Below are 27,774 nucleotides of genomic sequence, written 5' to 3' on the forward strand. Positions count from 1 at the left end.
AGGCTGAGACTGCTGCTGTGTGGAATTAGCAGTCAGGTATGGAGGGGTCCCGTGGCCTGTCACCGGCCTCAGTCAGAGGGCTGCAGATCCAGACAGAGCACGTGACAGCTTGTTACTTCACTCCCGCCTATTCCACACCGCTTAAATGAAGCTCAGTCATCTCGGTGATTGGACTCCTGCTCTTAAACACATGTACATCTGCCTCTTTACGTGGGGTAAAGCCTCCACTTTCCAGATTTGTCAGTAGTTTTGAGTGGATTGTTCGGCTGGACGAACTGAGGATCAGACTCTGTACATCATGGAGCGGATAAGGGAAGACAAAAAAAAAACAAGCCAGAGTTTTGTTGGCTGTGTGTGGAAGGCAGAAGGATGAGTGCAGCGTGGGGCCCCGGAGTAGATTATCTGTGGATTCACACCAGAGTCAGCAAAAGATGGATCAACGGCGTTTGCACACCGTGTCTTTGCGGAGCGAGGCACCACTTTGCTCGCTCGCTCCCCCCCCACCACCCCGTGTTCACGGCAGGCCGCTGTCAAAGGTCTATTAGGAGAAGATTGAGACCCCAGGTCTACACGCGTGTTTGTGTGTGCATTTTCAAACGCTCGTTGGTCACGGTCCTGAAGTGGAAGATTGAGACCCCATTGCTCTGAGAGCCACTCAACCAACACAACCTGCAGTGGTTTACAATCAGAGCAGCACTGTCCATCCATCCAGCCGACTGCTCGCCGGCGGCGCACACTCAGGGCGGCGCCGCTCCGTGCTGCGTCAGGGACACAGCAGGTGTTATGACGGTCGGAGAAGGAGAATGAGGTGCAGGTTAGGGGGAGGAGTGTAGGAGTTGGCAGGTTGGGAGCCGTGGCAGCACCTTTGACAAGCACTATTTGTCATCTGCCAGGTCACCCAAACAGCTCTGACTGCAATATAAATGATTTTAGGTCGGAAAAAGTGACGACAAGCCAAGCACCTAATCCTACACTCATACTGTGCTCTCTCTTGTTCTGTTGGCCGTTTTTGCCTTGTGGTCTCTGTTTTATCAGCTGTTACCCGCAGTACTGGTGCTGGCTCATATGATGGATATCAATATATCATTGTAGTAATCAATTACTCTCATTCACTCCATGCTGCAGTATCCGGAGACAAGCACCAGCCTGATGGACCTTAGAGCCTGTATAGGTCTTACGCTTTGTCTCAACAATCTTACATACAAAGTTCCTAACTGGTGTGTACGGGTGTCTGCAGCCCATATATGGGTAAAGAGGTGGAGCGTGGGTGGGACCCTGTGTGACCTGGACAAAACAAATGAAACTCAAACACAGACTAGCTCAGCTAACAGCCTCACTTCAGTTTTGGTGATAATTAAATCATATTTTTGGGGGGCTGGGCAGTGGTTCTCTTAACTGGTGTGATTTGGTGTGGGCATTAAAAATTATGATCTGCTTATTTCCCCAATAACCGTAGATTAACTCGCCTTAATGTTCGTAAAGTACCAGTCGTTGCTACAAATGGGAATGCCATTAGCATCTCACCGATATGCTCAGCTAAAAAGCTAACCTCACTTCAGCCTGAACTGAGGTCCACCCCCACCCCCCCAAAATTTTTTTTTTTTGGGGGGGGGTGGGGGGCGGACTGAGCGGTGGTGGTCATAACTGTTTTGCTTTGGTGTGGCCATTAAAAAAAAATTATGGCCCAATTATTTCCTCAGTACCGTCATTTCCGGACTGTAAGATGCTATTTTTTTCACACGCTTTGAACAAGGCGGCTTTTACAATGATGCAGCTAATTTATGGATTTTTACAGGCTTTTTCATAAGTCAAAATACACCAATTGATGCTGTCAACTGGTTTCCTGAAGCTGCGCTCCTCATGTGGTGTAAATTCACACACAGTGTAAATATAAGCTCTTACCCGTTAGTTTTAGTGAAGAAAAGTCCCTCTCTGGCACTTTGCACCAACGTTGCACTGTCAGATCAGTTAGCGGAGCGGAGCCTTCTCCTCCCACCCTTCCAAACCGGTTCTCTGTCTTGGCGCAACAAGTCTAAAAAAATCACATTTACATTTAATGTCTCATTTACCACAGACTCCATCCAATCCTGGCTGCACGCAATGAAAGTTATAAAAAGAAAAATTTAAAATTACTCAGTCCTCCGTGTGGAGCAGAGACACCGCGCGCGCGATGGATGATGTGCGCATCAATATTTACGTGTAACACTTCATGGTAAAAAAGCATTTATGGTACGTATTTAATTAAAAGTTAAAAAATCTTTCTGTCTAACATCTTTCTGTTTAAATATCTGATGTTTACAATGTGGAGACCTGTGGCTTAAAGACAAATGCGGCCTATTTATGTACAATTTCTTTTTTCTTTTTAAAATTGGTGGGTGTGGCTAATATTCACGTGTGCTCTTTCGTCTGGAAATTACGGTAGTTGTGGATTAATGACTTTACGTCATGAAGCCAGCAATAGATGCTACAAATGCTAACACTGTTAGCGTCCAAAATGACATTACATGATCATGTCACACCCACCTGAAAAGATTCATTTGGGCAGTTAACCACACAACAAGCCACATTGTTACAAATATTTATAATAAAATACCCTTAAAAAAAGAGACAGGCCTTCACAGCAGCTGCAGCTGGTAGCCTGAGCATCTGGCCAACCACGGCATCAATACAAGAGAGAGAAAAAAACACACACACAAACTGTCAGTCGATGTCTGAAAGTCAGTAAATAAATACATATTTAAACAAGAGTAATCAGACATTTTTGACTTCTGCCAATCTGGATCTGGATCACCTCCAAACTTCAGTGGAGTCTTCCCTGCCCTAATATATGTCTGTGGTTCAAATTTGGTGAAAATCCATGAAGTAGTTTTTATGTAATCCTTCAAAGACTATATAAAGTAAATCTTGATCCAGAATCCAGATCTGATCACCTCCAAAATTCAGTGGAGTCTTGCATGCCATAATACCTATCTGTGTTGAAACTTTCATCAAAATCCGTGATGCAGTTTTGACATAATCCTTAAAAGCATATATAAAGTGAAATCTTGATCCAGAATCCAGATCCAGATGACCTCCAAAATTTAATGGTGTCTTTCATGGCCTGATATGTATCCGTGGTGAAGCTTTGGTGAGAATCCATTAAGTCGTTTTGACGTAATCCTTCAAATCCTATATAAAAGGAAATTTTGATCCACAATCCGGATCCAATCACCTCCAAAATTTAATGGTGTCTTCCATGGCCTGATATGTATCCGTTTTGAAAATGTTGTGACAATCTGTGATGTAGTTCTGACGTAATCCTTCAAACCTATATAAAGTGAATTTTGATCCAGAATTCTGATCTGATGGAACCTTACGTGCCGACACGGGCTTTGCAGTCGCAGGATGCAGGACCTCTCTGTGTTCCCAGGGTGAAGAAGAAGTCAGCGGGTCAAAGAGCTTTTTCTCATCGTGCACCCACCCTGCGGAACGGTCTTCCTGCGACCTTGGGGCAGTCGGAGTCCGTGGACATTTTTAAGTCAAGACTTAAAACCCATTTTTATTCTCTTTCTTATGAATAGTTTTTATTTTTATGTTTTATTCTTTTACTTGTTTTTAATTATGTATTTGAATTTTTTATTCATTTTTAATTATTTATTTAATTTTTATATTGAATTGTTCTGTGTGAGGCGCCTTGAGACAGCTTTTGTTGTGATTTGGTGCATTATAAGATGATTAAATTGAAATTGAAATTGAGAGTCCAGATTCAATGGAGTCTTCCATGCCCTAATATGTATTTGTGGTGCAAATTTGGTGAGAATCTGTGAAACAATTTTGATGTAATCCAAAGTGTATACAAAGTGAAATCTTGTTCCAGAATCCGGATCACCTCCAAAATTTAATGGAGTCTTCCAAGGCCTAATATATATCCATGGTGAAAACTTGGTTAGAATCCGAATCCGGATTCAGATCACCTCCAAAACTTAATGGAGTCTTTCATGGCATAATATCTGTCTTTGTTGAAAATTTTGTCAAAATCCGTGAAGTAGTTTTGACGTAATCCTTCAAATGATATAAAGTGAAATCTTAATCTAGAATCTGGATTTGAATCTGGATCACCTCCAAAATTTAATGGAGTCTTCCATGGCCTAATATGTATCTTTGTTGAAACTTTTGTTGAAGTCCATGCAGTAGTTTTGACGGAATTGTTTTGTCAGTTGTGTCAGGAGCATTGCCCAAGCGGAGGGTCACCCCTTTGAGTCTGGTCTGCTTGATGTTTCTTCCTCAAATCATCAGAGGGAGTTTTTTCTTACCACTGTCGCCTGTGTTCTTGCTCTGGGGGTTGGTAAGGTTAGACCTTACTTGTGTGAAGCGCCTTGAGGCAACTTTGTGGTGATTTGGTGCTATATAAATGAAATAAATGATTAATTATTATATAATTAATTATTAATTAATCCTGCTAACAGTAATCCTTCAAAGCCTATATAAAATGATACTTGATCCAGAATCCGGATCTGGATCACCTCCAAATTTAATGGAGTCTTCCATGCCCTGATATATATATCTGTGGTGTAAAGTTGGTGAGAATCTGTGAAGTAGTTTTGATGTAACCCTTCAAAGTGTATATAAAGTGAAATCTTGATCCAGAATCCGGATTCGGATCCAGATCACCTCCAAAATGTAATGGGAGTCTTCCATGTCCTAATATATATCCGTGGTGAAACTTTGGCGAGAATCCATGAAGTAGTTTTGATGTAATCGTTCAAAGCCTATATAAAGTGCAAGTTGATCCAGAATCCTGATCCGCATCCAGATCACCTTCAAAATTTAATGGAGTCTTCCATGGCCTCATATCTATCTGTGTTGAAACTTTAGTCAAAATCTGTGCAGTAGTTTTGACGTAATTCTGCTAACAGAAAGACAGACAAATAAACGCAGGTCATTTTATTACGTCCTTGGCAGACGTAATTATACCCCTGGCTTTGATCTTGCATGTATTTTTGATCAAAGTTGTTTTAAGTTCTTCAACTTGCTTCTGCAGCACAGTGAGCAACATTACGTTCCACTATGATGACAATAACTATTATTTTCCTACAAAAAATAACAGCGTCCACAGCCAGTATTTACAGTCTCTGACTTATATAATGCAGTCACTGCGTTTTGTTGTCTTTTGCATTCCGCATCCCAGCCAGCGGGTATTTCTGCCAGTGTTCTTTTTTTTTTTTTATAAGTAGCCACATAAGCCCTACAGTGGATCTTCATGCAGGATGTGCATGCCGGTAGCGCGCAGTCTGTGCTTCCAGGTCGCCGCGTCACAGGATTCTGTTCAGCTGTAAATATTTGTCTGAAATTAATTGTCTCGCTGCTTCCTTGCTGACAAATGGAACGAGTGTCTTTGAGGGAGGTGGGAGAGGGGAGGAGTTAAGAGAATGAGAAAGTCAAGGTGGAAATAAAACAATTTAATTGTTCGTCTCCACAGTCCTGGTGGTCACAATTTGTTATTGGATACTAATTAAAATGGCAACAGTGGTGACACTTGGCAGTTAAAGCCTTCTGAAGGAGGTGATGGAAATGAGCTCCTCACTCTGTGTCTCGTCTCATTTGTTATTCCTGTCGTCACTTTTCTTTTTCCTGTCGTCACTTTTCTTTACTCATTATGAAGATGGAGCGCCGTCACTGACCATCGGTGAGAACAGTGGCTGCTACGCGGGATAAGGACCAGTCTTCTTAAATTAGAATCTCTCTGGTCTACAGTCACAGTGAGGTTTCTGATTTTCTTTAACCGTCTCGTCTCATCTGACACATTAATTCAGAAAAGTGTTTTTTATTACTCAGGGTGTCTGTGTGCTTCAGATTTGACTCTGAAGATGACAGATAATCCTGTTCTCGATACGGGAAAAGAGGAATGTTAAGATTCTCGTTGTAGAACCATTGAAGTGTAGAGTTTATGATGTCTTGGTGGCCTCACTCGCTGGTCTCCTTTGTGTACAGACCCACAGTTTTTGAGGTCACACACATCTGTTCTGGATTGTCTCATCTCATTTTCAACCACTTATCTGGGATTGGGTCGTGGAGGCAACAGCTCCAGCAGGGGACACCAAATTTCCTTTTCCCAGGCCACATTAACCACCTCTGACTGGGGGATCCCAAGGCGTTCTCAGGCCAGTATCTCTCCACCTAGTTCTGGTTCTTACCCAGGGTCTCCTCCCAGCTGGACGTGCCTGGAACACCTCCCTAGGGAGGCACCCAGGAGGCATCTTTACCAGAAGACTGAACCACCTCAGCTGGCTTCTTTCAACACAGAGTAGCGGCTTTACTCTGAGCTCCCCACAGGTGACCGAGCTTCTCACCCTATCTCTAGGAGGGACACACCAGCATCCTTCTGAGGAAGCCCATTTCAACCGCTTGTACCCACGATCTAGTTCTTTCAGTCATGACCCAACCCTCATGACCATAGGTGAGAGTAGGAACAAAGATTGACCAGTAGATCGTGAGTTTCCCCTTTTTGCTCAGCTCTCTTTTCGTCACAACACTATGGTAGAGCGAAGGCAACACCGCCCCTGCTGCACCAATTTTCTGACCAATCCCACGCTCCATTGTTCCCTCACTCGTGAACAAGACCCCGAGGTACTTGAACTCCTTCACTTGGGGCAAGACCTCATTCCCTATCCGGAATAGGCAATCCATTGGTTTCCTGCTGAGAACCATGGCCTCAGATTTAGAGGTGCTGATCCTCATCCCAGCCACTTCACACTCAGCTGCTGTGAACCGATCCAGTGAGTGTTGGAGGTCACAGGCCAATAAAGCCAACAGGACCACATCATCTGAAAAAAGCAGTGATGAGACCCTGAGCCCACCAAACTGGAAACCCTCCTCCCCCTGACTACACCTCAATATCCTGTCCACGAATATCACAAACTCGATTGGTGACAAGGCGCAGCCCTGGCGGAGGCCAACCCCCACCGGAAACAAGTCAGACCTACTGGCAAGCACCCAAACACAGCTCTTGCTTTGTGAGTACAGAGATTGGATGGCCCCCTGACCCTTGATTGAAGTAAGCAGGTATATAGAACCTGGATGGACGGATGGACATATCCAGAGGCTTGGACAAAACGATGTTGTTGAGTTGTGGAATGGTGGTGGTGGGGGCGGGGGGGTTGCATGACAGACCCACTTTTGGCCCACGGACTATTACAGTTGGATAGACTGGGACAATGCAGATGAAGTGTCTTGGCCAAATACACTGTGTGACCAGGTATTTGATCGCAGGTCTACATAATATCAGCACAACTTTTTATTCCACTGAGCTACGTGCTCTACAGTTAGAATGTACTGGTCATGAAGTAAAGCTCTCAGCCTGCATTAAAACTTTAAGTTCTTTGTTTTCCTTCAACTCCGTTGCTCATTGTTACAGCACTATAATAACTTTGTCAGTGTCCAAACGTATATATGTCGGCCTGCCTGCCTGCGTGATGGACCGTAGCTCACGTGCCTTATTTGGCCCCCGCGCTGCTAGTTTGAACGCTCTGCTGCGTAGAAGCTCTTGGCACCTGCAGGCAGATGAGACGTGAACATAATGTAGATTCCATTCTTTAACTAGGGTGTGAGCGAGTACGTCAGCCAGCCCAGGCCATCATAAAACAACATGATGGATACACAGCCGAAATATATAAATAAATAAAAACACTTGGTTCCCCCCCCCCCCCCAATCTTAACTCTTACGCCTTTTGCCTGATGGATCTGTAAAATGATATAACGAATGAGACTTAACGGCAGAGCGAGGGAGAGCAGCGGGATGGAGGCGGTGAGCAAAGAGACAGAGGATATGATTTATTAGGCTCATAAAAATTCTGCCTTTGTTATTCCCTCTCATTTTTATATGTGAAGCTTATTAAAAAGCACACCTGCCAGAGTCCTCAGACAAACCTGTGTGTGTGTGTGTGTGTGTGTGTGTGTGTGTGTGTGTGTGTGTGTGTGTGTGTGTGTGCACGCACATTCACTGACTGGACGTTTAACGAAGCTTCTCCCCTTCAGAATCATCTGTACATTCAATCACCATGCATACGCACTTTATCCAGGCCGCCGCCACGGTCACACTTAAAATCCACGCAGCCTGGGAAAATGCGTGAGGCTGGAAATGTGCTGATGCAGGCACTTTTTCTGGATCCTGCAGCTTCTCTTATGTTGTTATCACAGAGATAATCGTTTCTGAGCATGTGAAACCGAACCATGTTTGTTGGACAATACGTCATCCTAGAAATAATTTCACTGCATGATATCATTTTAGTTTATTTTGTGCAACTGATAACTCAAGTACACAAAGATTAATAAGCTTTTAATTCTCAAGAATATTCAGACAGTTGGAATTTGAATGTGTAAAAATAGACACTCCTAAATAAATGGTGAAAATAAGCAACAATAAAAACACTGTTGCCCTCTCTATGAACAAAAATTGCTCTTTAGAAAGTCAGTGTACCAACTTGTTCACATTAACTGGTTTGCTCATATTGTTAGGTTTAATCCAAAAATACGAGGTCTGTTAGAAAAGTATCGGACCTTTTTATTTTTTTTTTTGAACTTTTATTATAACAATTCCTTAACAGATAGTCACACACTCACAAAGACAAAATTACACTAGCCATTTGTTATTATAGACATTGTTTAAAAAAAAGAGAAATAGCATAAAAAAAGAAAATCAATAGGCATCAGTGCACTCTAAATTCCCAAAATCTCAAAATAGGTCATTACAGATGACCATTTCCTTAAGTATGTCTCTCTCTTAAGTCTTAGTATTGAAGTAATGTCTTCCATACAGTTCACAGATCTCAGTCTTTGAGTCCATTGTTCCAGTGTCGGTGGAAATGGTTTAAGCCAGTTAATGGTGATGATTTTATGTGCTATTAACGCAAGCACTCTTAGCATGTATGTTTTGTCCTTATCCAAAACACCAGGTATTGTACCAAGCAACATAACCAGTGAAATATTAACTGGTGTATTAACATCCAAAATCTTTTTTATTTCTTTAGTCACCTGTTCCCAATAAACAGTTAGCATTGGACACTCCCAAAAAATATGCGAAAAATCACCAATTTGTCCACACCTTCGCCAGCAGAGGGCACTGGTGTTTTTGTTATAGCTGGCCAAAACAGTAGGTGTCTTAAAAAATCTAAAGCCCCGTTTACACATAGATGGTAAGAGCTCCCAGAAGCGTCCCGGAAGAGTTTTTGGCCGTCTTAAGGATCAAACGCCGTTGTTAACGCCGGCACTAGGGGGCGTGGCTTAGTTCCGGCCTTACTGGGAATCGTCGAAAAAATTATTCAACATGTCGAATAATTCCGGGAGCACTCCCGGAGAATTCGCGTGACGAAGGAGACAACGCGAACAACAGCGTTTGATACTTTTTAATCGGCGTTTCATCCTGCCCCTTCCTGTAGTGCAGCAGTTTACACCGCCGTAATTGGCGGCCGGTGTTGTATCCCTAATCAACAGCGTGTAAAACGGCGATAGAGCCCACATCGGCGTCCTCAAGGGCGTTTTAACCGGCGACAGAGACAGACAAAACTGCGGCGCTAGCGGACAGTATGCCATTCTAAACTCCACCTCCCAGTTAACGGCATTTCAAACGCCCGATAGGCGGCGGTCAGTATAAAAATGCTAGCGCGCTGCATGCAGGCCTCTCACTCGCGGCCAGCTCCAGATATTTTTGCAGTGCAGCTCCAGTATGCCTCCTAAAAGAAAATTGGCAGCGGCAAGGACTTACCAAGAGGTCTGGTTCAGAAGCAGAGGGGAGGCCTGTGGTGGAGACGCAGCAACACATTGAGGAGGGGGAAAAGGAAGGAGAAGAAATGGCTGAGGATGATCTCCCTCCCCCTGCAGTGACAGAGGCATGTATTCCTGCTGCTTCAGCCTATTATACTCTGGGGGTGGTGCCTATATGCAGACGTTCCTGGAGTAATGCAGGATTTGCCTGGATAAAACCAGCGGTACACAGGGCATTATCGGCGGCAGCAGAACACCGCCGTTCTCACACGCATCTTAACCTGCGATTGTAAAGGATAGAACTGGGTATTAACCCCTGTTGCCTGACGTGTGCCGGATGCTATGGCGTCAATACGCCGCTTTATTCGGCGGATTTAGCGGCGTTTTATCCGCGTATTTGCGGCTAGTACGGCGGTCAAAACGCCAGCGAAATGCTCCGCCCCTTTCCACCACGAAAACAGCTGGAACTACCGCAAACTTCGGTCTACATACTACCCGCCGACAAAACCGTCTATATGTAAACGGGGCTTAAGTCTTAATTTCCAGCTAAATTCTCTCCAATTTGGACTGCTTACACATTTGTGCCAATCCTCCCATGATTTCTCCCAGTCTGTCTCCTCTATTACAACCCCTGGCAATAATTATGGAATCTCCGGCCTCGGAGGATGTTCATTCAGTTGTTTAATTTTGTAGAAAAAAATCAGATCACAAACATGACACAAAGCTAAAGTCATTTCAAATGGCAACTTTCTGGCTTTAAGAAACACTATAAGAAATCAAGAAAAAAAAATGTGGCAGTCAGTAACGGTTACTTTTTAAGACCAAGCAGAGGGAAAAAAAATATGGACTCACTCAATTCTGAGGAATAAATTATAGAATTACCCTGTAAATTTTCATCCCCAAAACTAACACCTGCATCAAATCAGATCTGCTCGTTAGTCTGCATCTAAAAAGGAGTGATCACACCTTGGAGAGCTGTTGCACCAAGTGGACTGACATGAATCATGGCTCCAACACGAGAGATGTCAATTGAAACAAAGGAGAGGATTATCAAACTCTTAAAAGAGGGTAAATCATCACGCAATGTTGCAAAAGATGTTGGTTGTTCACAGTCAGCTGTGTCTAAACTCTGGACCAAATACAAACAACATGGGAAGGTTGTTAAAGGCAAACATACTGGTAGACCAAGGAAGACATCAAAGCGTCAAGACAGAAAACTTAAAGCAATATGTCTCAAAAATCGAAAATGCACAACAAAACAAATGAGGAACGAATGGGAGGAAACTGGAGTCAACGTCTGTGACCGAACTGTAAGAAACCGCCTAAAGGAAATGGGATTTACATACAAAAAAGCTAAACGAAAGCCATCATTAACACCTAAACAGAAAAAAACAAGGTTACAATGGGCTAAGGAAAAGCAATCGTGGACTGTGGATGACTGGATGAAAGTCATATTCAGTGATGAATCTCGAATCTGCATTGGGCAAGGTGATGATGCTGGAACTTTTGTTTGGTGCCGTTCCAATGAGATTTATAAAGATGACTGCCTGAAGAGAACATGTAAATTTCCACAGTCATTGATGATATGGGGCTGCATGTCAGGTAAAGGCACTGGGGAGATGGCTGTCATTACATCATCAATAAATGCACAAGTTTACATTGATATTTTGGACACTTTTCTTATCCCATCAATTGAAAGGATGTTTGGGGATGATGAAATCATTTTTCAAGATGATAATGCATCTTGCCATAGGGCAAAAACTGTGAAAACATTCCTTGCAAAAAGACACATAGGGTCAATGTCATGGCCTGCAAATAGTCCGGATCTTAATCCAATTGAAAAACTTTGGTGGAAGTTGAAGAAAATGGTCCATGACAAGGCTCCAACCTGCAAAGCTGATCTGGCAACAGCAATCAGAGAAAGCTGGAGCCAGATTGATGAAGAGTACTGTTTGTCACTCATTAAGTCCATGCCTCAGAGACTGCAAGCTGTTATAAAAGCCAGAGGTGGTGCAACAAAATACTAGTGATGTGTTTCCCATTTATTTTCCCTGTTTTATCATTAGTGTTATGATGTGTTTTTAATCTTGTACTTTTTTACTGCTGTTTTTTTTTTCTTATGGTTGTTTTTATTGTTTTAAATTTTTAACTGTTTTTATGTTGTGAAGCACCTTGAGACGATTCTGTCGTGAATTGGCGCTATATAAATTAATAAATTTGACATTTGAATTTGAAATTTGATGTGTTGGAGCGTTCTTTTGTTTTTCATGATTCCATAATTTTTTCCTCAGAATTGAGTGAGTCCATATTTTTTTCCCTCTGCTTGGTCTAAAAAAGTAACCATTACTGACTGCCACAGTTTTTTTTCCTGATTTCTTATAGTGTTTCTTAAAGCCAGAAAGTTGCCATTTGAAATGACTTTATTTTTGTGTCATGTCTGTGATCTGCTTTTTTTCTACAAAATTAAACAATTGAATGAACATCCTCCGAGGCCGGTGATTCCATAATTTTTGCCAGGGGTTATATAGTGTTAAGTTCCAATTCCCATTTATTCTTCGTATCTAATGTACTGTCATCTAGTTCAATACGTATGAGTTTGTATAAAACTGATATTATTTTCTTCTGTATTTTTTGTCTTCTACAACCTCTATCCAATATTCAATCAATCAATCAATCAATTTTTTTTTTATATAGCGCCAAATCACAACAAACAGTTGCCCCAAGGCGCTTTATATTGCAAGGCAAGGCCATACAATAATGATGTAAAACCCCAATGGTCAAAACGACCCCCTGTGAGCAAGCACTTGGCTACAGTGGGAAGGAAAAACTCCCTTTTAACAGGAAGAAACCTCCAGCAGAACCAGGCTCAGGGAGGGGCAGTCTTCTGCTGGGACTGGTTGGGGCTGAGGGAGGGAACCAGGAAAAAGACATGCTGTGGAGGGGAGCAGAGATCGATCACTAATGATTAAATGCAGAGTGGTGCATACAGAGCAAAAAGAGAAAGAAACAGTGCATCATGGGAACCCCCCAGCAGTCTACGTCTATAGCAGCATAACTAAGGGATTGTTCAGGGTCACCTGATCCAGCCCTAACTATAAGCTTTAGCAAAAAGGAAAGTTTTAAGCCTAATCTTAAAAGTAGAGAGGGTGTCTGTCTCCCTGATCTGAATTGGGAGCTGGTTCCACAGGAGAGGAGCCTGAAAGCTGAAGGCTCTGCCTCCCATTCTACTCTTACAAACCCTAGGAACTACAAGTAAGCCTGCAGTCTGAGAGCGAAGCGCTCTATTGGGGTGATATGGTACTACGAGGTTCCTAAGATAAGATGGGACCTGATTATTCAAAACCTTATAAGTAAGAAGAAGAATTTTAAATTCTATTCTAGAATTAACAGGAAGCCAATGAAGAGAGGCCAATATGGGTGAGATATGCTCTCTCCTTCTAGTCCCCGTCAGCACTCTAGCTGCAGCATTTTGAATTAACTGAAGGCTTTTTAGGGAACTTTTAGGACAACCTGATAATAATGAATTACAATAGTCCAGCCTAGAGGAAATAAATGCATGAATTAGTTTTTCAGCATCACTCTGAGACAAGACCTTTCTGATTTTAGAGATATTGCGTAAATGCAAAAAAGCAGTCCTACATATTTGTTTAATATGCGCTTTGAATGACATATCCTGATCAAAAATGACTCCAAGATTTCTCACAGTATTACTAGAGGTCAGGGTAATGCCATCCAGAGTAAGGATCTGGTTAGACACCATGTTTCTAAGATTTGTGGGGCCAAGTACAATAACTTCAGTTTTATCTGAGTTTAAAAGCAGGAAATTAGAGGTCATCCATGTCTTTATGTCTGTAAGACAATCCTGCAGTTTAGCTAATTGGTGTGTGTCCTCTGGCTTCATGGATAGATAAAGCTGGGTATCATCTGCGTAACAATGAAAATTTAAGCAATACCGTCTAATAATACTGCCTAAGGGAAGCATATATAAAGTGAATAAAATTGGTCCTAGCACAGAACCTTGTGGAACTCCATAATTAACTTTAGTCTGTGAAGAAGATTCCCCATTTACATGAACAAATTGTAATCTATTAGACAAATATGATTCAAACCACCGCAGCGCAGTGCCTTTAATACCTATGGCATGCTCTAATCTCTGTAATAAAATTTTATGGTCAACAGTATCAAAAGCAGCACTGAGGTCTAACAGAACAAGCACAGAGATGAGTCCACTGTCCGAGGCCATAAGAAGATCATTTGTAACCTTCACTAATGCTGTTTCTGTACTATGATGAATTCTAAAACCTGACTGAAACTCTTCAAATAGACCCTTCCTCTGCAGATGATCAGTTAGCTGTTTTACAACTACCCTTTCAAGAATTTTTGAGAGAAAAGGAAGGTTGGAGATTGGCCTATAATTAGCTAAGATAGCTGGGTCAAGTGATGGCTTTTTAAGTAATGGTTTAATTACTGCCACCTTAAAAGCCTGTGGTACATAGCCAACTAACAAAGATAGATTGATCATATTTAAGATCGAAGCATTAAATAATGGTAGGGCTTCCTTGAGCAGCCTGGTAGGAATGGGGTCTAATAAACATGTTGATGGTTTGGATGAAGTAACTAATGAAAATAACTCAGACAGAACAATCGGAGAGAAAGAGTGTAACCAAATACCGGCATCACTGAAAGCAGCCAAAGATAACGATACGTCTTTGGGATGGTTATGAGTAATTTTTTCTCTAATAGTTAAAATTTTGTTAGCAAAGAAAGTCATGAACTCATTACTAGTTAAAGATAATGGAATACTCAGCTCAATAGAGCTCTGACTCTTTGTCAGCCTGGCTACAGTGCTGAAAAGAAACCTGGGGTTGTTCTTATTTTCTTCAATTAGTGATGAGTAGAAAGATGTCCTAGCTTTACGGAGGGCTTTTTTATAGAGCAACAGACTCTTTTTCCAGGCTAAGTGAAGATCTTCTAAATTAGTGAGACGCCATTTCCTCTCCAACTTGCGGGTTATCTGCTTTAAGCTACGAGTTTGAGAGTTATACCATGGAGTCAGACACTTCTGATTTAAAGCTCTCTTTTTCAGAGGAGCTACAGCATCCAAAGTTGTCTTCAATGAGGATGTAAAACTATTGACGAGATACTCTATCTCCCTTACAGAGTTTAGGTAGCTACTCTGCACTGTGTTGTTATATGGCATTAGAGAACATAAAGAAGGAATCATATCCTTAAACCTAGTTACAGCGCTTTCTGAAAGACTTCTAGTGTAATGAAACTTATTCCCTACTGCTGGGTAGTCCATCAGAGTAAATGTAAATGTTATTAAAAAATGATCAGACAGAAGGGAGTTTTCAGGGAATACTGTTAAGTCTTCTATTTCCATACCATAAGTCAGAACAAGATCTAAGATATGATTAAAGTGGTGGGTGGACTCATTTACTTTTTGAGCAAAGCCAATAGAGTCTAATAATAGATTAAATGCAGTGTTGAGGCTGTCATTCTCAGCATCTGTGTGGATGTTAAAATCGCCCACTATAATTATCTTATCTGAGCTAAGCACTAAGTCAGACAAAAGGTCTGAAAATTCACAGAGAAACTCACAGTAACGACCAGGTGGACGATAGATAATAACAAATAAAACTGGTTTTTGGGACTTCCAATTTGGATGGACAAGACTAAGAGACAAGCTTTCAAATGAATTAAAGCTCTGTCTGGGTTTTTGATTAATTAATAAGCTGGAATGGAAGATTGCTGCTAATCCACCGCCCCGGCCCGTGCTACGAGCATTCTGACAGTTAGTGTGACTCGGGGGTGTTGACTCATTTAAACTAACATATTCATCCTGCTGTAACCAGGTTTCTGTTAGGCAGAATAAATCAATATGTTGATCAATTATTATATCATTTACCAACAGGGACTTAGAAGAGAGAGACCTAATGTTTAATAGACCACATTTAACTGTTTTAGTCTGTGGTGCAGTTGAAGGTGCTATATTATTTTTTCTTTTTGAATTTTTATGCTTAAATAGATTTTTGCTGGTTATTGGTAGTCTGGGAGCAGGCACCGTCTCTACGGGGATGGGGTAATGAGGGGATGGCAGGGGGAGAGAAGCTGCAGAGAGGTGTGTAAGACTACAACTCTGCTTCCTGGTCCCAACCCTGGATAGTCACGGTTTGGAGGATTTAAGAAAATTAGCCAGATTTCTAGAAATGAGAGCTGCTCCATCCAAAGTGGGATGGATGCCGTCTCTCCTAACAAGACCAGGTTTTCCCCAGAAGCTTTGCCAATTATCTATGAAGCCCACCTCATTTTTTGGACACCACTCAGACAGCCAGCAATTCAAGGAGAACATGCGGCTAAACATGTCACTCCCGGTCTGATTGGGGAGGGGCCCAGAGAAAACTACAGAGTCCGACATTGTTTTTGCAAAGTTACACACCGATTTAATGTTAATTTTAGTGACCTCCGATTGGCGTAACCGGGTGTCATTACTGCCGACGTGAATTACAATCTTACCAAATTTACGCTTAGCCTTAACCAGCAGTTTCAAATTTCCTTCAATGTCGCCTGCTCTGGCCCCCGGAAGACAATTGACTATGGTTGCTGGTGTCGCTAACTTCACATTTCTCAAAACAGAGTCGCCAATAACCAGAGTTTGATCCTCGGCGGGTGTGTCGTCGAGTGGGGAAAAACGGTTAGAAATGTGAACGGGTTGGCGGTGTACACGGGGCTTCTGTTTAGGGCTACACTTCCTCCTCACAGTCACCCAGTCAGCCTGCTTTCCCGGCTGCTCGGGATCTGCCAGGGGGGAACTAACGGCGGCTAAGCTACCTTGGTCCGCACCGACTACAGGGGCCTGGCTAGCTGTAGAATTTTCCACGGTGCGGAGCCGAGTCTCCAATTCGCCCAGCCTGGCCTCCAAAGCTACGAATAAGCTACACTTATTACAAGTACCATTACTGCTAAAGGAGGCCGAGGAATAACTAAACATTTCACACCCAGAGCAGAAAAGTGCGGGAGAGACAGGAGAAGCCGCCATGCTAAATCGGCTAAGAGCTAGTAGCTACGCTAAGCTAGCGGATTCCTAAAAACACGCAAAGTGAATAATGTGTAAATAATTTAGAGGTGATTCAGCAGAATGAGTGCTTTAGTTAAGGCACGTAAAGATTACACTGGGAAACAAATCGTAATCTAGATAACTAGATCAATCTAATTGCGCAGATTAAACAGCTAACAGATACAGAAAAACACCGCTGTGCTCCGGAACAGGAAGTGATACAATACCGCAGTGAGAGCCAACCACCAGTAGAGGCAAGCAAGAGCTCTATATTGTTCAAAATCTGTTGGATGAGCTTTAATTTGTTCAAATTCTTTGTGTTTCTCAAGATAATGATGTATTTGAAAGAATCTGAAAAGATTGTTACTTGGAATATTGAATTCTCGTTGTATCTTGGAGAATGATTTGAGGGTTGTTCCTGAAAAAATTGACCGATCATTTTTAGTCCTCTGTCTGCCCATTTACTAAAGCCACCATCTTGTCTCGCAGGCAAAAAAAATCTGCTATATTTGTTATTTCTAAAGCTCTAGACAAAGCTAAGGGTAATTTAAATTGTTTCCTAACTTTCTCCCACACACCTAAAGTAAATGCGATCCCTTCATTCAGAATTTTAAGTTTCTTCCATTGTTTTCTCTCCATAAATAAAAGAGCTGATATTGGCCTATCGGGAACTGAACTCTGCTCTAACTGAAACCATCTCGTGTCAGTATCTGATTTACACCATGTGACCACAGCTTTTAGCTGAGCAGCCCAAAAATAACTTTTAAGATGTGGAAGGTCTAGGCCACCCTTACCTTTTGAGGAGCAAAGAACTTTGAGTCTCACCCTGGGGCGTTTGTTTTGCCAAATGAATTTAGTTAAAAGCTTGTCCAGGAGTTTGAAAGTTGTATGAGGCACTGTAACTGGAAGAGAATTAAAAAGAAAAAGAAATCGCGGCAACACATTCATCCTTATAGTTTCTATCCGGCCTATAAGAGACAGAGGGAGTGTCTGCCACTTCTCTAGATCACTTCTGACTTGGGATATTAGTTTTCCATAATTTGAATTGTAAAGTTTTGATGTGTCGGGTGTTAAAATAACTCCCAGGTATCGGAAGCCCTCTTTTGACCATTTAAATTTAACATCAGAGTTTAATTGATACAGCCATTGTCCTGAAATCATCATAGCCTCAGATTTTTCCTTATTTACCTTGTAACCAGATACGTCACCAAATTTGCCAAGACAGTGCATGAGCGGTGGAATAGAATGTAATGGATTTTTTTTATGTACAAAAGTATATCATCAGCAAATAAAGATATTATGCTCTATGCCTCCTTTATCTATAATTCCAGCTATTTAATCATTTATCCTTATCCATTCAGCCAATGGTTCAATGCTGAGAGCAAACAAAATTGGAGCGACTGTGCTGCCCTGCCTCACTCCCCGTTTTACCTTGAAAAACTCTGAACAATAACCATTAATTCGAATTCTTGAAATTGTATCTCTGTTTATAGTATTAATCCAACTGATAAAAGTAGGGCTGAATCCAAATCTTTCCATTGTATAGTTTAAATATCCCCAGTCCACCCTATCAAACGCTTTCTCAGCGTCCAACGCCAGAAGCATTGTTGGGTGGTCAGATTTTTTGGCAGTGGATTGGATATTTAAAGCTCTTCTGATATTGTTTGAACCTTGCCGTCCGGCTATAAAGCCTGTTTGATCAGGATTAATAAGTTTTCCAATATATAGTTGCATTCGCTTTGCTAAAATCGAACCTAGAAGTTTGACATCGTTCCCTAATAAACTAATGGGCCTATAACACGCACACTCTTTTTGGTCTTTTCCTTCCTTATGAATTACTGATATTATAGCCTCAGACCAGCTTTTTGGTGGATCCCCTTCTTTTAGAGCATAGTTAAACACGTCACATAATATTGGGCTGAGTTCTTTTATAAATGCTTTATAAAATTCCCCACTTATCCCGTCAGGTCCAGGGCTTTTGTGATTTTTGAGTAATTTTATAGCCCCTTCTATTTCTATTTTTGTAATGGGTTTAGTTAAGTCCTCTGCTTCAACCTGTGTTAATTTAGTCAAAGTCAAATCTTTAAAGAAGTTATCCAAATCATTAGTCGTGCTTGAAGTCTCTGGTGTGTAGAGTTTTTCATAGAATTCTCTAAATGCTCCTGCTACCTTTTTATTTTTTTCAAAAACCTGATGGATTTGAATCACGTGTGCTTGCATGAGCCAACCTTGAACCTTCGTGCATATGAGTGAATTTTTTCACGCCTGTCGATTGCGTAATTTGCTTGTAAGCAGCCTTTGTGTGAGGATGGGTGGAGTCTCTCGGCGGATTTTCTTTGCAAGGAAAATGGTGGAACGACTGGAGCAGTGCGACTGCATCAAATTTTGCCAGAAACTGGGCGACAGCCAGGTGGAAACCATTCGGATTATTCAGACGGCTTTTGGTGATGATGCTATGGGCATCACACAGATTAAGGAGCGGTACAACCGGTTTAAAGACGGCCGCACAACGGTGGAGAGCGAGCCATGCTCTGGTCGGCCATCAACATGCTGAAACGACCAGATCATTTCCAAAGTGAACGCTGTGGTGATGTGGGACCATCGTGTGACTGTCCGAGAAATTGCGGAAGAGGTGGACATCAGCACTTTTTCGGCACATTCCTGTGTGACAGAAGATTTTGCCATGAAAAGAGTTGCAGCGAAATTAATCGGCACAAAGCTGATGGTGCAGCAACAGCGCCACCATGTTGAATTCTCACAGGACATGTTGGACATGTCCAGCTCGTCCACGATTTCTCGGATAGTCACACGACTGAAAAGCCACCGAAAGCCGTCTGAATCTTCCGAATGGTGGAAGAGGTGGGCATGTCACAACATGTCCTGTGAGACTTCTACACGGTGGCGCTTTTGTTCCACCATCAGCTTTGTGCCAAAGCCATCGGCATGAATTTCACTGCAACTCTTTTCATAGCAAAATCATCTGTCACAGTGGAATGTGCCGAAAAAGTGCTGATGTCCACCTCTTCCGCAATTTCTTGGATAGTCACACGATGGTCCCACTTCACCACAGAGTTCACTTTGGAAATGATCTGGTCATTTCAGCATGTTGATGGCCGACCGGAGCGTGGCTCGCTCTCCACCGTTGTGTGGCCGTCTTTAAACAGGTTGCACCACTCCTTAATCTGTGTGATGCCCATAGCATCGTCACCAAAAGCCGTCTGAATAATCCGAATGGTTTCCACCTGGCTGTCGCCCAGTTTCTGGCAAAAAGTTGATGCAGTCGTGCTGCTCCAGTCGTTCCGCCATTTCCTTGCAAAGAAAAAACGACTCCACCCATCCTCACACAAAGGCTGCTTACAAGCAAATGACGCAATCGTGTGTGTGAAAAAATTCACGCATGCGCACGAAGGTTCAAGGTTGGCTCATGCAAGCACACGTGATTCAAATCCATCAGGTTTTTGAAAAAAATAAAAAGGTCCGATACTTTTCTAACAGACCTCGTATTCCCACTGTGGAGACGCTGTGGAGTGCGGCTACGAAGCAAACTTCATTTGGACCTGTTCTTCCCAACTTTCTGGTTGGACTTGAGCAGTTGTCAAGAAAAACACCTGTTAGTGTTGAGTAACATGTTATCTTCATCTGTGTGTGTGTGTGTGTGTGTGTGTGTGTGTGTGTGTGTGTGTGTGTGTGTGTGTGTGTGTGTGTGTGTGTGTGTGTGTCTGCGCACGCGCTGGAGAATCCAAATGTTGATTCTCTGCAAGATGCAGTATTTTTTGACAATTCGATAATTTCTTCATGAAAGAAATCCAGGACCCTCATTTATCAACTGTTCATACACACAGACTTGTGCTCAAACCGTGTGCACAAATTTTCTTACATAAAGTGCAGAATTTAGCAACTCACACTTGTGTACAGCCCCAATTCCAGTGAAGTTGGGACGATGTGTGAAATGTAAATAAAAACAGAATACGATTTGCAAATCCTCTTCAACCTATATTCAGTTGAATACACCACAAAGACAAGATATTTAATGTTCAAACTGATAGAATTTTTTGTTTTTGTGCGAATAATTGCGCATTTTGAAATGGATGCCTACAACATGTTTCAAAAAACTTGGGACGGGGCAACAAAAGACTGGGAAAGTTGATGAATGCTCAAAGAACACCTAACTGGAAACAGGTGAGTGTCATGATTGGGTATAAAAGGAGCTTCTCCAAAAGGCTCAGCCATTCACAAGCAAAGATGGGGCGAGGATCACCACTTTGAACAACTGTGTGAAAAAAATACAGTTGCAAGGAATTTGGGGATTCCATCATCTACAGTCCATAATATAATCAGAAGATTCAGAGAATCTGGAGAACTTTCTACACGTAAGTGGCAAGGCCGAAAACCAACACTGAATGCACATGAGCTTCGATCCCTCAGGCAGCACTGCACTAAAAACCGGCATTGTGTAAAGGATCTTACTGCGTGTGCTCAGGAACACTTGAGAAAACCATTGTCAGTTAACACAGTTCGTCGCTACATCTACAAGTGCAAGTTAAAACTCTACCATGCAAACCGAAAGCCATACATCAACAACATCCAGAAACGCCGCCGCCTTCTCTGGGCCCGAACTCATTTGTAATGGACGGCCGCAAAGTGGAAAAGTGTGCTGTGGTCTGATGAGTTCACATTTCAAATTGTTTTTGGAAATCATGGACGTCATGTCCTCTGGACAAAAGAGGAAAAAGACCATCCAGATTGTTACCAGTGCAAAGTTCAAAAGCCAGCATCTGTGATGGTATGGGGGTGTGTTAGTGCCCATAGCATGGGCAACTTGCACATCTGTGATGGCACCATCAATGCTGAAAGGTACATCCAGGTTTTGGAGCAACACATGCTGCCATCCAAGCAACGTCTTTTTCAGGGACGTCCCTGCTTATTTCAGCAAGACAATGCCAAGCCACATTCTGCACATGTTCCAACAGCGTGGCTTCATAGTAAAAGAGTGTGGGTACTAGACTGGCCTGCCTGCAGTCCAGACCTGTAGCCCATTGAAAATGTGTGGCGCATTATGAAGTGCAAAATATGACAACGGAGACCCCGGACTGTTGAACAACTGAAGTCCTACATCAAGCAAGAATGGGAAAGAATTCCACCCACAAAGCTTCAACATTTAGTGTCCTCAGTTCCCAAACGTTTATTGAGTGTTGTTAGAAGGAAAGGTGATGTAACACAGTGGTAAACATACCACTGCCCCAGCTGTTTTGAAACATGTTGCAGGCATCCATTTCAAAATGAGCAGATATTTGCACAAAAACAATAAAGTTTATCTGTTTGAACATTAAATATCTTGTCTTTGTGGTGTATTCAATTGAATATAGGTTGAAGAGGATTTGCAAATTATTGTATTGTTTTTATTTACATTTTACACAATGTCCCAACTTCATTGGAATTGGGATTGTAAATGTGTAAATGCACAGCACCTACTAATAGAAGAGGGAAATTGCACAGCATGCAGCCTCATCAATATAACCTCATTTGCTTCTTCTAACTAATAAGTACACAGTTCGCAGTTATGTCGGGTTTTAAACAGATGTGTAGCCTCACTAGTGTGAAAACCTACAAAAACTAAGCAGCAGCTTTTAGCTTCAACCTCAAGCACAAATTTCACATTTTTTAATTTGTATAGCACCAATTCATGACGAGGTCACCTCAAGGCACTTCACACATCACAAAAAACAGAACAAAATGAATTAAAAGCTTAAAAAGCACAATTAAAAAATAAAATAAAATAAAAACATAAAAAGAATAAAAGAAAACACACAATAAGATAAAATACTAACGATAAAACAGGGTAAAAAGATGAGCCTTCAATCTTGACTTAAAAATCTCCACAGAGTCTGATTGCCGTACCTGTGCAGGGAGATCATTCCACATAGTCGGGGCACAGTAAGAAAAGGCTCTGTGACCTGCAGACTTTTTATTCACCCTTGGAACACATAGCAGTCCTGCAAACTGCATATGCAAAGCCCGAGCCGGTACGTAGGGCTTAACCTTGTCAGCCAGGTAGGGAGGTGCGAGTCCGTCAACAATTTTGTAGGTTAGTAGCAGAACCTTAAAATCTGATCTCAGAGGGACAGGAAGCCATTTAAGAGATGCCAAAATGGGTGTAATATGGTCAAACGTTCTACTTCGTGTCAAAAGTCTGGCTGTAACATTTTGAACCAATTGGAGACCTCTAATGCTGGACTGCAGTAAACCAGAAAATAGAACATTGCAGTAGTCCAATCTGGAAGAGATAAATGCATGGATCAGGGTCTCAGCATCAGCCATAGACAGGATGGGACACATCTTCACTATATTCCGCAGATGGAACAAAGCAGTCCTCGTAATGTCTCTAATGTGGAGGCCAAAGGACAACGTAGGATCAAAAATTACCCCAAGGTTCCTCACTTTGTCCATATGATGTATAACACAAGAACCCAAGCTAAGCACTAGCTGGTTAAATTGATGCCGATGTCTCGCTGGACAAAGAATCATCATTTCAGTCTTATCAGAGTTTAAAAGTAAGAAGTTACTAGACATCCAGCTTCTCACTGCTGCAAGGCAATCTTCTAAAGATTTTATGTGAATGAGATTACCAGCAGTTATCGGCATGTACAATTGAGTGTCATCAGCATAACAATGAAAGGTAATCCCAAAACACCGCAGTATATGCCCAAGGGGTGCTACATAAAGGGAGAAAAGCAGGGTGCCCAATACGGATCCCTGTGGAACCCTGAATTTCATGTCACTAAGGTTAGAAGTTGTGTTATTATACAAAACACAGTGAGAACGACTGGTCAAATATGACGTCAACCACACAAGGGCACTCCCAGTAATCCCAAAATTATTCTCCAGCCTATCGAGTAAATTCTGATGATCCAGTGTATCAAATGCAGCACTAAGATCTAACAGCACCAAAACCATAGTGGTTGATCTCCTTCGGGTAATACATGACATCAAGAAAATAGTTCCCTGCTTCAGTTTTATATTAAAAATGGGCTCACATTGTTTTAGCTGCTCAAATTTCATTAAGAAAGAAAGATTTTATCTTAATAAAGACAGCCGCACAGTGGCACCACAGGAGGACAAAGGTTTCTGCAGGGATGAGAATTTTTAGGATTTTTTGTGAATTCTGGATTTTTAAGATTATCTAGACAAAGTATTCTTGTCTTTTTTTTCAAGCGTCTGCTTGGCTGCCAAAATAAGTCTTAAAAATGTATCTAATTTTTTGCTGTCAGGTTTTTTCGGGACATCAAATTCTCATGCCTGATTCTGGGACAAGTGTAAAAGTAAATAATTGTCTACTTATTCTGTTAATTGGAAGATTAACTATCTCTATGTAAGGATTTGACTTTTGCTTTGAAAACCTGCTGTCAAAATCTTCATGTGACTGCCCTCGATGCATTATTTGTTTTTATTAAATACACTTGATCACTACTCTGAAACTTGACAGAGGGCCAAAGTCCATCACCGTACACAGTGCCTTGTTTTGCAAAGTTAAAACCTTTTTTTAGTGTTTATGGTGCCTCTTTGATCTGCCACACAAAACAGACATGAATTCAGTAGTTTGTGTCCCCTGTCTCCAGGTCCCTCTGTACTCGCCGACCGCAGCCCTGCTTCCCAGCGTGTTTTCAGGACACGCTACAAAATGGTAACCCGCCCGGGTTCTGGAACCGTGCCCACTCTGCATTACAACCCTGCCCTCTCGTGGAGAACCAGAAGGATTCATTCAGCCAGGTGAACGGTGGACGCTTGTGATTTATATATATATATATATATATATATATATATATATATATATATATATTAGTGTGTTGTCCATGGGGATCCACAGACTCTCAATTGGGTAACATTTATAAAAAAAAATAGGTAGCTGACATTTTTCAAGGGTGGTAATAAATTAAAGCTAGAATATTGGCAATCTTCAATAGATAAAATATAGTCTGAAGTTTAATATATATAAACTACATCATATTTAGAACCCATTCAAATTTTGGGGGGAATTTTTAATTCGTGGGAACATACATAATTTGAGGGAAATCCATAGCGTATTTCGCCCCAGCAAATGTCAAAACCTGCAGTCGAATTCAAGCCAGAAGTGCATCTGCGCTTGCGCAACCTGACCTACATATCAGATAATAACCATAACTGTACATCGTCAGTCACCAGGCAACTCACCTGTCCAAAAGCAGCGCTGCAAAATCCTCATGAGTTCGATCGCCAGTCTTCTGTCGCAGTTGCTCCCAACAATCTCTTTGGTTCCCACTGTTCACCGTCGATCTTCTCTTTTACTCTCGCTCCAAATAACGTCTTTTCTTCGCACTTTCTGTGTACGAGGTCTGTCAATAAAGTATAGGTCCTTTTTATTTTTTCAAAAACTATATGGATTTCATTCATATGTTTTTACGTCATGCATGCTTGAACCCACGTGCGCATGCGTGAGTTTTTCCACGCCTGTCGGTGACGTCATTCGCCTGTGAGCACTCCTTGTGGGAGGAGTCGTCCAGCCCCTCGTCGGAACTCCTTTGTCTGAGAAGTTGCTGAGAGACTGGCGCTTTGTTTGATCAAAATTTTTTCTAAACCTGTGAGACACATCGAAGTGGACACGGTTCGAAAAATTAAGCTGGTTTTCAGTGAAAATTTTAACGGCTGATGAGAGATTTTGAGGTGATACTGTCGCTTTAAGGACTTCCCACGGTGCGAGACGTCGCACAGCGCTCTCAGGCGCCGTCGTCAGCCTGTTTCAAGCTGAAAACCTCCACATTTCAGGCTCTGTTGATCCAGGATGTCGTGAGAGAACAGAGAAGTTTCAGAAGAAGTCGGTTTCAGCATTTAGTTGCCATCGTTAGTTACCCCCTGGCAGATCCCGAGCAGCCGGGAAAGCAGGCTGACTGGGTGACTGTGAGGAGGAAGCGTAGCCCTAAACAGAAGCCCCGTGTACACCGCCAACCCGTTCACATCTCTAACCATTTTTCCCCACTCGATGACACACCCGCCGAGGATCACACTCTGGTTATTGGCGACTCTGTTTTGCGAAATGTGAAGTTAGCGACACCAGCAACCATAGGCAATTGTCTTCCGGGGGCCAGAGCAGGCGAAATTGAAGGAAATTTGAAACTGCTGGCTAAGGCTAAGCGTAAATTTGGTAAGATTGTAATTCACGTCGGCAGTAATGACACCCGGTTACGCCAATCGGAGGTCACTAAAATTAACATTAAATCGGTGTGTAACTTTGCAAAAACAATGTCGGACTCTGTAGTTTTCTCTTGGCCCCTCCCCAATCAGACCGGGAGTGACATGTTTAGCCGCATGTTCTCCTTGAATTGCTGGCTGTCTGAGTGGTGTCCAAAAAATGAGGTGGGCTTCATAGATAATTGGCAAAGCTTCTGGGGAAAACCTGGTCTTGTTAGGAGAGACGGCATCCATCCCACTTTGGATGGAGCAGCTCTCATTTCTAGAAATCTGGCCAATTTTCTTAAATCCTCCAAACCGTGACTATCCAGGGTTGGGACCAGGAAGCAGAGTTGTAGTCTTACACACCTCTCTGCAGCTTCTCTCCCCCTGCCATCCCCTCATTACCCCATCCCCGTAGAGACGGTGCCTGCTCCCAGACTACCAATAACCAGCAAAAATCTATTTAAGCATAAAAATTCAAAAAGAAAAAATAATATAGCACCTTCAACTGCACCACAGACTAAAACAGTTAAATGTGGTCTATTAAACATTAGGTCTCTCTCTTCTAAGTCCCTGTTGGTAAATGATATAATAATTGATCAACATATTGATTTATTCTGCCTTACAGAAACCTGGTTACAGCAGGATGAATATGTTAGTTTAAATGAGTCAACACCCCCGAGTCACACTAACTGTCAGAATGCTCGTAGCACGGGCCGGGGCGGAGGATTAGCAGCAATCTTCCATTCCAGCTTATTAATTAATCAAAAACCCAGACAGAGCTTTAATTCATTTGAAAGCTTGACTCTTAGTCTTGTCCATCCAAATTGGAAGTCCCAAAAACCAGTTTTATTTGTTATTATCTATCGTCCACCTGGTCGTTACTGTGAGTTTCTCTGTGAATTTTCAGACCTTTTGTCTGACTTAGTGCTTAGCTCAGATAAGATAATTATAGTGGGCGATTTTAACATCCACACAGATGCTGAGAATGACAGCCTCAACACTGCATTTAATCTATTATTAGACTCTATTGGCTTTGCTCAAAAAGTAAATGAGTCCACCCACCACTTTAATCATATCTTAGATCTTGTTCTGACTTATGGTATGGAAATAGAAGACTTAACAGTATTCCCTGAAAACTCCCTTCTGTCTGATCATTTCTTAATAACATTTACATTTACTCTGATGGACTACCCAGCAGTGGGGAATAGGTTTCATTACACTAGAAGTCTTTCAGAAAGCGCTGTAACTAGGTTTAAGGATATGATTCCTTCTTTATGTTCTCTAATGCCATATACCAACACAGTGCAGAGTAGCTACCTAAACTCTGTAAGTGAGATAGAGTATCTCGTCAATAGTTTTACATCCTCATTGAAGACAACTTTGGATGCTGTAGCTCCTCTAAAAAAGAGAGCTTTAAATCAGAAGTGTCTGACTCCGTGGTATAACTCTCAAACTCGTAGCTTAAAGCAGATAACCCGTAAGTTGGAGAGGAAATGGCGTCTCACTAATTTAGAAGATCTTCACTTAGCCTGGAAAAAGAGTCTGTTGCTCTATAAAAAAGCCCTCCGTAAAGCTAGGACATCTTTCTACTCATCACTAATTGAAGAAAATAAGAACAACCCCAGGTTTCTTTTCAGCACTGTAGCCAGGCTGACAAAGAGTCAGAGCTCTATTGAGCTGAGTATTCCATTAACTTTAACTAGTAATGACTTCATGACTTTCTTTGCTAACAAAATTTTAACTATTAGAGAAAAAATTACTCATAACCATCC

The 27,774-nt window shown here is 42.0% G+C and overlaps 1 protein-coding gene across 2 annotated transcripts in view; it reads left to right on the forward strand.

The window, feature by feature from the left end:
- Positions 1 to 27,774, forward strand: part of zc3h3 (zinc finger CCCH-type containing 3) — a 189,659-nt gene that overhangs the window by 92,175 nt on the left and 69,710 nt on the right. For both annotated transcript variants that reach the window (XM_034179398.1, XM_034179400.1), the window contains exon 4: positions 24,412 to 24,562. In XM_034179398.1, coding sequence (XP_034035289.1) covers positions 24,412 to 24,562 — 151 coding nt within the window. The remainder of the gene's footprint in view (positions 1 to 24,411; positions 24,563 to 27,774) is intronic.

Source organism: Thalassophryne amazonica, chromosome 10 (assembly GCF_902500255.1).
Source record: "Thalassophryne amazonica chromosome 10, fThaAma1.1, whole genome shotgun sequence".
Taxonomy (NCBI): domain Eukaryota; kingdom Metazoa; phylum Chordata; class Actinopteri; order Batrachoidiformes; family Batrachoididae; genus Thalassophryne; species Thalassophryne amazonica.